General features: G+C 37.4%; 1 protein-coding gene across 1 annotated transcript; it reads right to left on the reverse strand.

Annotated features, from left to right (window-relative positions):
* Window positions 1-1,339: 1,339 nt before the first annotated feature.
* LOC306892511 (interferon-induced very large GTPase 1-like) lies at window positions 1,340-12,395 on the reverse strand (the record flags this gene model as incomplete). Its single annotated transcript, XM_079453640.1, has 5 exons — window positions 12,291-12,395; window positions 8,048-8,118; window positions 7,771-7,801; window positions 6,192-6,268; window positions 1,340-6,037 (listed from the first exon to the last, which is right to left on the reverse strand). The coding sequence occupies exons 2-5, from the start codon at window positions 8,060-8,062 to the stop codon at window positions 1,340-1,342; spliced, it is 4,821 nt and encodes a 1,606-aa protein (XP_079309766.1). The 5' UTR covers window positions 8,063-8,118; window positions 12,291-12,395.
* Window positions 12,396-16,056: the final 3,661 nt, after the last annotated feature.

A 16,056-nucleotide genomic window follows, 5' to 3' on the forward strand; every position in this document is an offset into this window, starting at 1 on the left:
TTCCCTTACCTGAACCCTAAATAATAAAATGAGTGGGGAGAACTGAAGAGGAGAAATATCAACATATAATTGGAAATTTGAAGGGTGTGGAGTGATTCAGTATGAAGGAATTGTCTTTGATCTCTTGTCAGATTTTCTGCAAACATATTAGCCATTATAGGTGAAGACTCGGAGCTATTAAAAGAATGTTGAAAAAAGTATTGGATAAAAGGGTATGATTAATTATGAGCGATACGTATTAGACAAACAAAATTATATCTAGAGTTCCCCCCATTTAAAATTCTTATTTCTCTAATAAAGGATAAGTTTTGACTTACCTTAGTAGACTTTCATCTACTAACAATTATATAGAAATAAATTGGATTTCAATTTATGGACGCATCACAATTCAAATGGCAATTTGTTTCCGATGCACACTTTCTAAATCGATGCATCGCATCAGTAAGTTTTATGCCAATGCATCGATGCGTATCGGCAAATCTTGAAACGTGATACTTTCTACATATAATTTTTTTTAAAGGAACAGTTCACCCCGAAATTTCATCCACAAGTTGTTCCCAATTCTTTGTTCTGTTGAACAAAGAAGAAAATATTTTGAAGAATGTTGGAATGCAAACCATTTTGGAGCACTTTTTATTACCATTATAGTCAATAGGGGTTTTTACTACACAGGAATGATTTTGTAGTTCAGGGTTGATTTGCTGGAAATCCCCACTTTTTGTCGTGTTCGCACTGCAGAAACCGGACGGAATTTTAGTACCGGAGAACCTTTTTGGAGGAACACTTGGTCAAACTTAAATTGTTTAATTGTTTGTCATTGTTTGACGGACGCACATAAATGACGTTGCTGACGACTGGCTTTGGTCACTAAATAGTTCCTTTTGCCGTCCGGAATGTGATCATGGAAATGGCCTGAGGAAAACTTAGCTCACACACGACAACCCTCTTTACTTGTTCCGGAACTTAGTGAACGTATCCGGTCAGACAGCACCTACTGGTGACCAAGTACTGTTTGGTTCCAAGCACTCTTCCAAATATCCTTCCACGTGTTCATCAGAACAAAGACGTTTATAAAGATTTGGAACAATTCTTGTAAATTTTTGGGGGAACTGTCCCTTTAACAATGGATTTGTTGTAAATATATTTGTCTGTAAACATCTTTCATTGAATTCAAAATGTTTTTTTCTACAGTAATGCTGATCAATGCATCCAAATAAAGTCGGGCATGTTATTTTACAAACTAAATTCCTGTAAAAACATGTTTAGAATTTAGATCAAAACAGCTTAATCCAAACATCATCTGTTATAGGGATGTGAAAGAGTTTCTCTTAATTCCTCTCTAGATGTATTTATTCAAACTCCCAATAGCATCCTCTTTTGTGTGTCGCCTCCATTCATCTGGAATCTCACCATGTTCCTGGAATTTTCTGTTGTAGAGCCTTTCAAGATCTTTCTGGAATCTGCACAAAACCCACTTCCAGTACGGCAGCTCAGAGAGGTCAGGAGTGATGCTCCAGTTAACTAATTCAGGGCCTCCTTTTCTGTATTCTTTCCAGAAAATCTTTTCATCTGAATTTTCTGCGTAAAACCAGTTATCACTTACTACTTCTGTTGTGCAGAAACAATTAGCCAAATTTGATGTTCCTTTGTAAAAACGTCCATTCAGTCCAGTACTACGATGGAAAGGAACACTGTGATCTCCAGAATGATCTTCCATCGAGTTGGTGCAGATGGCTTTACAGAAGGGACACTGAATCCAACAGCACTGACAGAAGTGATCGATCAAAATCTCATCTGGTGTCTTCCTGCACTTCTCCATTTTAATGTCATTCATGCTTGTAAAACTGTTCTGTAGTTTTATCATCATTTCATTCAGAGTTTTACTCAAATGATTTTTAAGAAAATCCAAGTCTTTAACTTCAGTGAGATTAACACACGACTCTCCTGTGAATTTCAGCTCATTTGTGAGTGTTTTAGTGAAACTACTCAACCACATGTATCCATCTCCTCTCCTGTTTTTGACCTCCACTGTCACTGCATGCACAGCGTTACTCACAATCTGATCTTTCTGTTTTAGATTTCCTTTGAAAATGTTTAGAATCATTTCACTTTGTTCGATGAAGTATTTCTTCACTTCTGTTTTAATGAATTGTTTGAAGTGATCTTTGGGTTGATGGATGTATTGCATATATTGATCAAAGTCCTCTTTTTCTGCGAGGGATTTCAGAATGTGTTTCTCCAGATTTGATCTGTTCTCACGTAATGCTCGTATGTCAGTTCTCATCTGTGCTGCTAAATCAATAGCAGTTTTGTTGTAAACAGCTTCTAGGATGGACGGTTTAAGTTTGCTGCAGATGAAATCGATCAGTATTGTTGTGTTTGTTGCTCCACACCAGTGATTCTTGAAGATGCTGTAATATTGAGCTTTCTGCTTCTCAAGATAAATTCTTGGATCATTTGTTTCCCTGAATTCTTTGTGGAGTTTAGTAAATGTCTTGATGGCAGTGTCACACACATAGAGACAGAGATCTGTGATAAACTCTCGTTTTAGTTTGTATTTTTGATTTTCTAATTCATGTTGCTGTACTGACTTTTGCACACAGTCTGTTATTGCCTGAATATAACTGACATTATAGCCGTGTCTTCTGACGGGTAATTTCTCCATTATTTTCTTAGTTTCCTGCACTATATTATGAATCAGTTGCCTCACTGAGTCATTGTGTTCAGCATTATGGATGTTGTGTTGACTTGATACAGTTTTATCAGATTGCTCTTGGTGTCTCTGTAGTATAATGTAGTCGTCATAAACACCTCGGATGACAATCTGTTTGAAGACTTGCAGATTTAGTCTCTGATACACAAACGTTGGTTCATGGTTTTCAGATAAAACCTGAGTGACATCATCCCATAAATCAAAGTCATTCAGTGGAGGAATATCTTCTGTCATTTCAGTGACCCATTTACTCCACAATGTGTTAAATTCATTTTTAACAACACGTTCATCTCCTCCTTTACTTTTTAGACTCACAGCACATTCCTTGCTCCGAGTGAAAAGTATATTTTCATACTGTGTTCTTCTTTTATCCAGATTCTCCCTGGCTTTCTTCTGCTCAATTGCTTTATTCAATTTTCTTTTTGTTTCCTTTGCCAGATCATCATAAAGACCTTTCATTTGGGTTACAAATCTTCCTCGCCATTGACACAGAATATCTTTGTCTTTGTCCTCATCAAAGTAAGACTTCATTGATTTTTCTACTTCATCTTTAGTTGTTTTTATTTCAGCCAGCAGGTCATTATCCTGAATCTCAATGTTTCCATTTGCAATTCTGTTGTAGAATACGTCTTCAATTCTCAACATGGCACTCCTGACACTGAAAGTCCAGTTGATGTATTTACTTTCTAGTTTTCTGTATACAGATATCTCCAGTGTGTTTTTGAAGCTGAACACAAAGTTTTCACTCAGCAGTGCATTCCAAAGATCATTAATACGCATTTTGAACTGTGACAGTGTGATGCCGCTCGCTCTAGAGTCATTTGAGAGAATTGTGTCTTTCAGCTCCTGAATGTTTCTGCTGTAGTTTGGGTTTGGTGGAGCCATAGGTGGGCTTCCCTCCCACAGCTGTGAAAAATATTTCACATCATTCTGTACATCAAATGCAATGACATCACTGAAAAACTCTGTATTACAGTCCTCCAATGTTGCGGCAAGTTTTGTCATTTTATCCAGTTCTTCCTGAAGGCGTCTCCTTCCTTCCATGTTTTTCTCTCCAGCTGTGACATCTGAAACATTCTGATGCACAAAAATACAGCTGGGAATCCATTTGATCTTCTTCATCCTCAGGAAGGCTTGAACAACAATCTGAAGAGTGTCCTGCATCTCAGCAGTGTTTTCTCCAAAGACGTTGATTAACGTCATATTTCCAAGACCAACAACAAAAGTGGCCAATTCATTGTCATGTTTTCTTGTTGATTTTCCAGCCAGTTCTAGAGCACGAAGACCCTCAGTATCAACAACTAGAATATAGTCAAACTCCAGCTGTTTTTTCATCTTCATCTCCTCTGACACTTTGACCAGCTGCATGAAAGCTCCTCTGGTGCACCGGCCGGCACTGACAACAAACTGCAAACCAAACATGGCATTCAACATTGTGGATTTCCCAGAGCTCTGAATCCCTAAAACTGACAGCACAAAGACTCTCTTGTCTCCCAGTTTCTGGATGAGTTCATCTAAAACAGCAGAAACCCAGATCAGAGGAACATGAGCAGCATCTCCATCCATCAACTCCAGTGGAAATCCAGACATCATCATCTTTGCTGCAAGACCAGGAAGAGTTCTGAAGTCAATCTTCAGGTTTTTCTTGTTGTTCTTTACAGTTGAACATGATTCATATATCTGACCGACCTCTCTTAGTATGTGCTCCAAACCAAAGGTTGCAGCTTCTAGTTTCTCAGATATTCTCTCAAGTTCTTGTTCAGCTGTCATTTGTTGAAATTTATCATGTTTCTTTTTCAGATCTAAGACTGCTGACCACTTTTCATCATAATCCCGATAAAGGGCTGAAACACTTTCAGTGGTGAAGTCATCCAGTAGAATCCCAAGCCATTTCAGAAAATACACCATCTCGTTTTCGTCTTGTGAGTTCAGTTGTTGAATAATGATTTGGATAAATTCACTTACACCAGATGTTTGCTGCTGTTCACGGATTTTCAGCATTTCTAATTTCTTATCACTTTTATTTTTTTCTATGTTTTCACCTTTATGTAGTTCACTCAATGTAGGCCTGTGTAGTTCTTTATTCTTCTGGCACCACTGATGCCACAGTTTTCCCTGACATGGCAGAAATAATTCTTTGATTTCTGTCAGATATTTATTCTTCAGTAAACTCATCATTTGCTGCGCTGCATCTTTTCCTCTCTTGCAGTCCTCATCAGTCTTCTCATCTACTGTGATATTTAAATGTTTGGCCACATCTTCAAGCTTGAAAAGGGAAGATGATTCTAAAGATGAGAATCCTTTATTGATAGCTTTTCTGAGTTCTTCAAATACAGTAGATTGATTTCGGTCTCTCAAACCTATTCTGTATTTTCCTTGGCACATTTCTGTGAGAGCTGAATTATTCTCAGTAAGAAGGCAAATGAGTGGCTTTGAGGCCTGATATAAGCTTTGGATCTTTGTCATGCCGTGATTATTCTTGTTTAGTTGAGGTAAAATTACAACATTTACAGAAGACATTTGTGTAATGATATCCAGCTGCTTCTCATTGACTCCTGCATCACCATGAAGATTACAGAATGCAACACATTGAGGAAATTTATCTGTTTTCTCTCCAGATGGGCAGTACCAGGCGATCTCCACCACCCCGTCCATCAGTATTCTGGTTCTGCTGCTGCCTGGACAGTTTCTGTGGAAGAACGTGTCATGTTTCTCGTTGATCAAACTGTTTATTAGCTGAGACTTGGATGATGACACAGAGCCAAACCTGAAGAAAGCCACCATTGGTGTTGTTGCCCTGTAGACAGGTTGGGTTTGACCTTTATCATCAGTCGTCTTCCAGCTCTTTTTGATTTGTCGAAATGTCCAGAGAGGAAACTCAATCTGTTGTGTGAATGGATTGGGTACAAGCAGAGGAAGAGCAAACTGACACTGTGAGAGTTTAGTCACCATGAGCTGCTTTAAGAAACTATCAGCACAATGAAACACAGCCATCTGAGCATCCATTAAGTCAATAGTCTGTAATGTGTTTGCCTCATCAGCAGATTCAGCTGCTTCTCCAAAAATATCATTAAAAGCATCTCTTGTAGGAGACTCATGACATCTTTGTTGAGTGTTGTTCTGTTCAATGTTCTCTCCAATCTTGATGCATTTCACTCTGTAGTCCAACATCAGTAATTTTTGTAGAAATGTTTTAGCAAATCTTTCCTCTGCACAAAACTCCTCAGACTGTAGATTTTCAGTTATCTGAAGAAAATCTGCTGGTCTCAGTTTTTGATATTTGTCCTCCAGATGAAGTCTGTCCATCAGTTGTTTTGCAGGTAGCTGAAAAACACCAGAATACATTGAAATAGAATCACAGAATGTTAATTAATATGTTTTGTTAACTGCCACACACACAAGATTTTTTACATTTGCACTACTGAGTCTTATTTACTGTAACGTCAACATTTATACATATATTTGACATATTTCTTACCCTAAAATGTACATCTTTGGCAAAGCTCATCCATGGCTGTGATCTCATGTGACCACTGCTTTCAGCTTTTTCTGAGACTTTTAGAATTTGAGAAACAGAAAAATGGTTCAAAATTAGCAAGCCGCTCCAAGCAGGTTTGGAATTAAAAATTGGTAAGGAGTCCAGCATGGTAAGTAGATGCGCTAACAACAAGGCCTGACATGAGGTATAGGAGCATCTCTTGAAGTCATTCACCACACTGGCTAGTCTCCATTACAAATGCATAATTAACTTGTTAAGATGATTCATTATAATCGTGTCATGATGCAAGAAGCTGTGCACATGTCATGCCACTCTGGTCATTTTGCCTTAAGCAACCGCCTATGTCGCCAATGCCACTGGCCGGCCCTGAGCTTTTCTGAGAGTTTACTTCACAAGCATTTTACTGTCTGAGCTATCGTCAAACATATACAGAAACTCAGAGATGTTTGCAACCATGGGGGTCAAAATAAAAGTCTGTTTAACTTGAATTGATAATCAAACATTATAACACTCCCAAAAACTGCAGTATACTATATTATTTACTGTAAAATTACTACAAATATTTCACTGTTAAAAAGAATTATGAAAAAACTGAAAATATATTAGTAAGGGACTGGCTATATAAACACAAAATGTTTGTATTTTGTTTAATTAAGGATTTTTAAGAATTATTTATTGGAGAACTTCATAGTTTTTATATAAAGAATCTATTTAAACCAAGCAAAATGTAAACTATTGATATTTACAAACATTAATTAAGCTATTTATGTTTTGCATTTCTTCCCCCTACTAGGCATCCTCCAGTCTTGAAAGAGACCATGGATAATGCAGTATGAGGGAGGTCAATTGTGACTCAACAGTCCAATTCAAGAGTGACAGTGTTGTAATGTTGTAATTTTAAGGTATACTACAGTATTTGTTATGTGGGTAAAAATAACTCTAATAAATCTAAGTGAAAATATGAGCAGTCTTTCTATTTTTAGGTTTTATTTCAGATAGGATATCATCTGGGTAAAAAATCAAACTCTCATGCAAACTGGCCTACTAGAGCTGAAACCTGACAGGTTTGATAAATGCCATGTTTTGCATAGAAACATCAATATGTTTTGAGTCATATGTTCCTATCATAAATGCCAGCCAATAAATTATCCTATAAGTTTCTATTTATGAACTAAACACGTTTATAAAGATACTAACTATTGCTTTAATATTAAAACTACATAGACGCCAAACTTGAGTGGGTTGTTCCCAGAGAGCGGGCAGCAACAAATGAAGATTGTAAACATATTTCTGGCCATTTTGTTTGTGACTTTGCTGTATCCACTCACAAAGATAAAGTTTTGATATTTTTACTGTAGAAAATGTATGAAATTATCTTATTTACTTGATATCCTAATGAATTTTGGCCTAAAATAATTTTGACCCATACAATGTACTTTTTTCTATTGTAGCAAATACACCCATAGTACTTATGATTTGTGGTCTGTGGTCACAAATAAGAAATAGTCTGATCATCTGATGTGTTTCGATATGATAAATAATGGTTGTGTTTTCTTACCCATGTAATCGACATCTACAGCTCCATAATACTGGATAAAGAAACAATATATGTTACTCAGTCATTACTGTCATATATGTAAAACATGACTATTCAAATGTGTGTGAATGTTCACCACCACCACACCTATACTTTATCTATGTTTAACATTTATTTGCAAAGCTAAAAGACTTGGAAATGAACATTTGCAACAATACTGGCATTCTTACTTCTGGGAAAGTTTTATATTTGCTAAAGTAGAAGCACACATTACATCATCTGGTTCTCAAAAACTTACTTGATGGGTGTCCATGATTTCATCTGGTGCTAAAAGTATCACTGTGGGATAGTCCTGCACATCTTCTGGTTCTTCAAGTGTCAAGTGGAAGATTGGAGCGCATAACATAAAGCATGAAAGAAAGTGGTGTGAATGTTTGGGTAGACAGTGAATCAATAGACTCTATGCACACGGGGATGACGTACTTCTGCTAAAATCTCAGCCAGCTAAGCCACTTCCCCTCTCATAGCGATGAGTGATAATTATATTATATTCACATATCATCGAACCGACAGCACTACGACTGAGCACTGCTATGTGCCTCTGTGAATATGCCTCGAGTATGTACAAAAGTGTACTTATTTTTTTAGATATGTGATTGTAGCTTGAAACGTATTGAAGCCATTCCCATTTTTTGTTGTCAATATATGATGTAGTGTTTGGATAATTCGACTCACGTCGTTGGTCATAATCTTAGGTGCATCTTGAAGGGACCAAGTGAATGTCATTGTTCCCTATATGTGCCGGATGTAACTGAGCTGGCTTAGACAAAGCGTGGAAGCAATCATGTATAGAGTCTATTCAACTGACCCCAAATACATGCCTTTTATTATGACAGCAATGTTTGTACCTTATATTTTTTAAGAAATGTTTGTACTTTGTTTTTTAAATTCAGAGTGGTGCAGTTATAGGCTGTAGGAGGCACGATGTAGATTGTAATGTGTGTTTTGTAAATAAATAAAGGGTTTTGTTTCACTTTTACATTTATTCATTTGGCAGACGCTTTATCCAAAGCGACTTACAAGTGGTTCTTTACAGTGGCACATTACTGCGGAGCAATCAGGGGTAAGGTGCCTTGCTCAAAGGCACTTCAGTCATGACCTGCTGGCACTGAGATTCGAACCGGCACCCTTCTGATCACAAGCCCAACGCTCTAACTAGGCCACAGCTGACATTATTCTGCATGTTATATGGCCACTTACCTCACAAGTTACTGAAGATGAAATATTGATTTGAAATATTTTAGTAGCTCCTTATTAACGAATAGAGACCATCCACAAGGAGGACACGCTTACTTTCTCTTTTAAGTTAAGACATGACGTTCAAATGCCATGTAGAGTCGGGTCGGACCAAAAGTTTACCACGTGGAATCGTAAAACGTCAACGGCCCGAGTTATCACCTTTTTGGATTGACCAGGGCACATTCCGACACTCTCCCCCGAGCTTCAAAAGCATTCTTGGGGGGTCCCGAATGTGTCCTAAGGTGACAAAAGCCATGTGGCGCCAGGAATAGAGAGAGATTCAGATTCTACCAAAGAATGGAGGGGCTTGATGCCCTCAGGGTTAAAACATCTGTGCACGGAAGAAACGTACCTTGTTCCTTCAATCTCTCGAGACCTGTCTCCTCCCTGGGGCTTTGCCCATTTTTAATAAGGAGATTGTCCTTGATTTTATGCAGATGTGAATTGCTGATGTAATACTGCCACTCTTACTTTGTCTATTACCTTCATTCTTTACTGCTTTTACGTTCCATGTGTGTTTGTCTTAGTGTTCATCATTGTTTAGTTAGTTGGTTTGTTTACCCTTTCATGTTGTCAAAAAAAACCAATTTGTATGCCAAGCTAGAAATGTTTCTGTGTTTATTGATCACATCTTAACATCCCTTGAAACTGCTTGATTTCGTTACGATTCTGAAGTGGTACTGTATTACAGTAAGAGAATTGTTTTCCAAGACCAGGAAGGTGATATTTCTTAGAGTTAATAGACGATTTGCTGATCACCCGCTGGCGAGTGTATTTAGTTGTCGCTATTATTGATTCTGCTGCATCAGGTAAAGTGTAAAAGATAGGTATGGTTATTCACCGTTAATCATACATATCTTACTGTGGTTGACTTCACACTGACATCACTTCATCACTAACATCAGCATGCTGTCCATGTCACGTATTGGTCTATAGAAGTGCTGGACAAGGAGTATATTCCACAAAGAAATATTTAATAAAGGCACACAAAGGAACATAACACGTAACATAAGTTAAAACCAGATCAAGAACTGACGAACAGACGGGGCTTAAATTCATGGGGAAACGTAATCAAGGGAAAAAGGAACAAGTGAGAAACGAATTAACTAATAATAAACCAAAAGATAAAACCAAACCAGAAAAAAGCCGTGGAGGTAGCAGTCTGTTGGGCCAGGGGGAGTCCAGACCAGGAGGTGCCTGGCGGAGGTCCAGAGACCAGCCAAGAAACAGCCCCAGGGCAGGGTCGAAGGACGGAGGAGCCATGATGGTGGTAGGGACATCAACACCAGGGGGCCGACCGATGGAGACGTAGATGGTGGAGAAGGAAGGGTGACAAATGAGGCGGGGATCCGGATGACCGCGGCAGAGCCAGAGGGACCGAGGATGAAGGTGGAGCCAGAGGAAAGGAGGAGCCTGATAGAGCCATATGGGTGGAGTGATGAGGCGTAGCCGGAGGATTGGAGTGGATTGGAGTTTACAGTAACTCAGTAAGTTTACATTACATTAAATCACACAATGTAAGATGACCCCAATTTAATTTGTTTAACTCAGCCAACGTTTCTTGATCATGGCATTCATCAGTTAAAGTGTTCGGTTTATGTGTTAAAAAACTTCCAATCAAAAAACTTGAGATAATGAGTTGCCACAGACTTTTAAAGGATCCGGTTTTAACATTACCGACCATTTATTTGATTCAATGCAATGTTCCTGCATGAGTTCACCTGAGGAAACTGGCACTAAATAAATATAATTTTTTTAACCAAATTTAAAGAAATAAACGTACAACGTATTCAGTGTTTTGTTTTGTTTAGAAGTGAGAAGTACAAAGCATCTCGAGGGAAGGAGCTCAAACAAATTAAAGGTACCTAGTCTTTCACCTTGTTTAATTCATAAAACATGGCATTTTAAAAGTTGTATTATTGCAGTGTGTTTAAGGTTTAATTTTGTCATGTTGTGTTATATTTAATTATATATTTTCTTGTGTCCGAAGTGATGGCATGCAGTGAATACTGTCTTTCTCTCATGCTAATGTATCTTAATTCTAATTCTTAATTTTTGATTTACATTTAGTCATTTAACAGACGCTTTTATCCAAAGCGACTTACAGAGAGTTCAGGGAGCAATAAGTGATATGTAATACAGGAGCAATAATACAATAGGTGCTAATTCAAAGTTACTAGTTTCAACAAAAGTCAGACCAATACCTGTTGAGAGAAAGGAGAAGGAGTTATAAAGAAAAATATGCGGGAAAGCGATTTAATGCCCCTTTGAGAAGGCAATGCAAGAGGCCGCTCGTCTGCTGAACGCAGGGCTTTTAATGGGGTGTAGGAGGGTGTGAAAGTATGCAGGTGCAGATCCAGTGATTGTCCTGTAGGCAAGCATTAGTGACATGAATCTGATACGGGCTTCAACCGGTAGCCAGTGGAGAGAGATGAAAAGGGGTGTCACATGAGCCCTTTGGGCTGTTGGAAGATGAGGGGTGCTGCTGCATTCTGAACCAGCTGGAGTGGTTTGATAGCTTTTGCAGGAAGACCAGCAAGGAGAGCATAGCAGTAGTCCAACCTTGAGATTGCCAGGGTCTGGCCAAGGAGTTTTGCTGCATTCTCAGTGAGATAAGGTCTAACCTGTTTTGAACCTGTTTAACATTCCTCATCTGACATGACGTTCAAGGAACCAGCCAGTCAGAGAGATATCTTGCCATAGCAAATTTGCATTGTTTAACTTGTTCTGATTGACACTGTATTCATAGTTTATCACATTTTCAAATCCATTTTGAAATTCAACTATTTATTTAGGAATTCCTTAATTCCACAATGTATTTATAAAGTGATATACGTTGTTTTTGTCTTTTTTAATTTGAAGTATGATTTTCATTTATTAATAATTTTACGATCACACTTTTTATTGACAAATGAAGCACTAAATGTGCAAAATACAGGCACTAAAAAGACATTGAATTAGCTTTTCAGGAAAAATTGAAAAAAAAACCCTGACACTTCACCCTGATTACAAATTCTTGCCAAGTTCACACCAGTAGAAGGCCACTAATACCACAAATATAATAATATATCATATAATATATCTACAATATTGTACCAGCATGTGATTCATTACCTGCATTTGAAAATACAAGACGATGCGATGACATAATTCTGACTGTTCATTTATTCATGTTTTAAAGCCTCCCAACTTAAATAATACAATTTTTTCCTAAAGATTAAATAAAAATGAATGGAAATTACCTGTTGAATTTGGCACTGGAATCCGTTCAAGTAGAACAGCCTCATAAACTAATATATACTGAATGTACAATATCTAACTAATCTAGACTAACAATTCTTTCAACTGGTCTAAAGCAGCAGCAAACAGAGAGGGAGATGCCATGCAAATGGTTTCAATTTCATAGTCATTTTCAAGTCACATGACTTTTAGGAAAACAAAACTCATGGCTATAGGAATGCTCAGGTGCATTTAAAGTAATGGTTCATTAAAAAATAAAAGTTCTGTCATAATTTACTCACCTTCTTGTTATTTCAATTTTTTTCCACAGAACAAGACATTTTGTTAACCGGTCCCTATTCACTTGCTTTGGTTTTGGGTCCATATAGAAGTGAAGGCCAGTGCTGTTCGACCAGCTCACTTCAAAATATCTTCTTTTCTGTATTGCGGAATATGGAAAGTCATAAGGGTTTGAAATGACAAAAGCGTGAGTAAATGATGAAAGATTTACATTTTTGGTTGAACTTTCACTTTAATAGTTTTTAATTCATTCTTTGATTTTGCAATTTCAGTAGCTCATCACTCACACCACTCACTCGGTTAGTAAAAGAGTATAGCTTGTCTATAAGTGAAACTTTTTTAATGACCCCAATGTTATCAAAAAACTCTTCAACCTTTTGGAAACTTTGAACTTGAGCTATAGTGTACAGGGCTGGGTTTCTCGAATCCTTCTTAGTGCTATAAGGCATTCTTTAGTTGTACCTTAAGCGTGGTAATTCTTTATTCTTAAGAATGACGTAACGATACAAAGGTTTCGGGAAACCCAGCCCAGTTCTTTAAACTTTCTTCTTCTACAAAAACAAAAAGTCATGTGGCTTTTGAACAGAGGGTTATTAAATAATATAGGATGTTTATTCATTAGCATGTTAAAGGTTCCTGAAACTTGAGGTTCCATATGTGCCAAAAAGGTTTGACTGCGAATGTTTAACAACTACCAATGCAATACATTTGATGTTTATATTGTTATTTGTTTTTTGTATGTGTGTTTGTGCACTTTATGATCAGAAGAACACACCCTTCTAATACATTTGTTTATAATTCCAGTTAAAACAACATACGACTTTAGCATGCAATCATTATTTTTATGTGATTTTTTAAATTCTTAGCTCAAAGGTTGTTTCAGGCCTTGGCATTATACAGACCAGTCAAGTTATTCCACATTAGACTATATCAATCATTTCTTTTGAAACTAGCTTTGTGCCCAGGGGCATTGTTGTGTTTGACTATAAAATGTCCCTGCCTAAACTCTTGCATTACTCATGGAAATGACTTAAGTAGTCAAACTTGTTTATTAAAATGGTGCGGCACAATACTTTTGTCCACAAAGTGTAAGTGTCATCAGTTAATGTCCTCTTCCTTCTCCCCAGGTTGTGTTGTCTGTTTATGTCCTAGCTTAGTTTTGTGCTATATGGCTTTTCATCTTTTCCTGATGAAAGTTTTTTGAATCTGTGATTATGTCATTATAATAAAAAATGACACATAATTACATGAGCCCTAGAGCCTTCCTTTATAAAAAAAGAGCATATGCAGATATTTGAGTAGGTATTCAAAAATACACAGCAAAGTTCCTATATAAAGCATCGGCGTTAGTTCAGGTACGTTTTTACCGCGTAGTAAAGCTTGGATATACGTCATCAGTTGATCAAAACTTCAAACCCAGCCCATAATAGCTCGTCCGATACATTCTCTAAATTGAGCGCCCTATTGAAATGTCGTTTCAGCCAAGCCTGCCTCGCTGCTTCCACTGCATGCTGCTTTTCAACCCACCACCTCCCCAGCTCTTCCTTTAACTAGTGTTTTTTTTTTAAATCAATGGCACTCTGTTGTCATTGTTGCACGCTCTGTTCTGGGGAGGTTGAGCTGCTCTCTCAGCTAAACCGGGAGAGTCACCCCAGATGCTTCACTATCTCACGATCCATGGAGCTCATGAGACGGGCAGGAAATTTTGAACAAAGACATACCACTAAAATGTTAACTGTTAACAAGTCTGCCAATAAAAGATAACTTGTCTTTAAATTTTGACTAGGGTTTTTCTTGACTTGAAAGGTCCTGACTAAATTAGGAAAAAAAATTCTGCGAAAAAGTATTTAGTGTCACGTCAAAGTCTGAGCAGATGTATTACTAAGGTCTAAATGAGTGTACCCCACCAAGCTACTGTTATATGCATGAGCTACGTCCGGTTGGTCGGGGTGGCGGTGTCGCTACAATATTTGCAAACTTTTTTGCTGTAACTCAGAGAACAGTGCATAAATTAAAATTATTCCTAACAAAAGTAAAAGAAAATTGCTTTCTTTTACATTGGCTACTGTGTATAGACCCCCTGGTCCCTATACTGACCATAGCACTGAAACTGCGCTCGTTAAAATGACAAACGACCTGCTTATAGCATCAGATAAAGGTAACATCTCACTCCTAGTCCTGCTTGACCTTAGTGCTGCGTTTGATACTGTAGACCATAACATACTTCTAGATCGCCTACAAAATTGTACTGGTATTGAGGGACAGGCACTACAATGGTTCACATCTTACTTGTCAGACAGACATCAATTTGTCAATTTAAATGGGGAATCATCAAATCTAAGCAAGTAAAATATGGATTTCCTCAGGGATCGGTTCTAGGACCCGTGCTGTTCTCCATATACATGCTGCCCCTCGGAAACATTATTAAACAACATGGAATTAGCTTCCACTGCTATGCAGATGATACTCAGCTATATATCTCATTAATGATTCCTCCCAGTTATCCAAATTGGCAGAGCGCATTGAAGATATAAAACATTGGATGACCTGTAATTCCAATAAAACAGAAATATTACTTATCGGACCAAAGACACGCAATCCGAGTATTTCTGATTATAAACCTACAAGTTGAAGGATGTACTGTTACTCCAACAAATACAGTTAAAGATCTAGGCGTTATACTATACAGCAACCTGTCATTTCGAAATCACATCTCAAATGTCACAAAAACAGCCTTTTTCCATCTAAGAAATGTTGCCAAATTACGAAATATTCTATGTGTTGCTGACGCAGAGAAGCTTATTCATGCATTTGTGACCTCAAGACTTGACTACTGTACTGGCTACACATTAAGTATCGTATTGACTTTAAAGTTCTTTTAATCACTTATAAAGCCTTAAAGGGTTTAGCCCCTACCTACATAACAGAGCTTCTATCCCACTACAACCCCTCACGCTCTCTAAGATCTCAAAACTCAGGACTTTTGATAATACCAAGAATAATTAATTCCACCAAAGGGGGTCGAGCTTTCTCATACGTAGCACCTAAACTCTGGAATAGCCTTCCTGATATTATTCGAGGATCAGACACACTCGCCCAATTTAAATCTAGACACATCTTTTCAGCCAAGCATTCACTTCATGCAAAATATGATAAATAAACCACCAGGAGACTGCTGACATTAGATATTATTTACTAGGTGTTTATATAACAAACTATTCATGTACTGTGTTTAACCTTTTATGTGTTTTTAATTTCACCTCTAAAGCTGCACATTGTGAAACCGAATAACATTTTAATTAATATATTAAAGATTTTTTTATCCGAATAAACTATATATCTAATAACAAAATCTAATTAATTCAAAGATTTGCTTTTGCTGATGCTTTTATTCAAAAGGACTCACAGTGCATTCAAGCTACTGTATAAGTTTATTTAGTAGAATTCTTGTTCATCGCTCTTACGCTGAGCTATAAAGAAAAACTTTTG

The sequence above is a fragment of the Barbatula barbatula genome (assembly GCF_947034865.1).
Source record: "Barbatula barbatula genome assembly, chromosome: 3".
Lineage (NCBI taxonomy): Eukaryota > Metazoa > Chordata > Actinopteri > Cypriniformes > Nemacheilidae > Barbatula > Barbatula barbatula.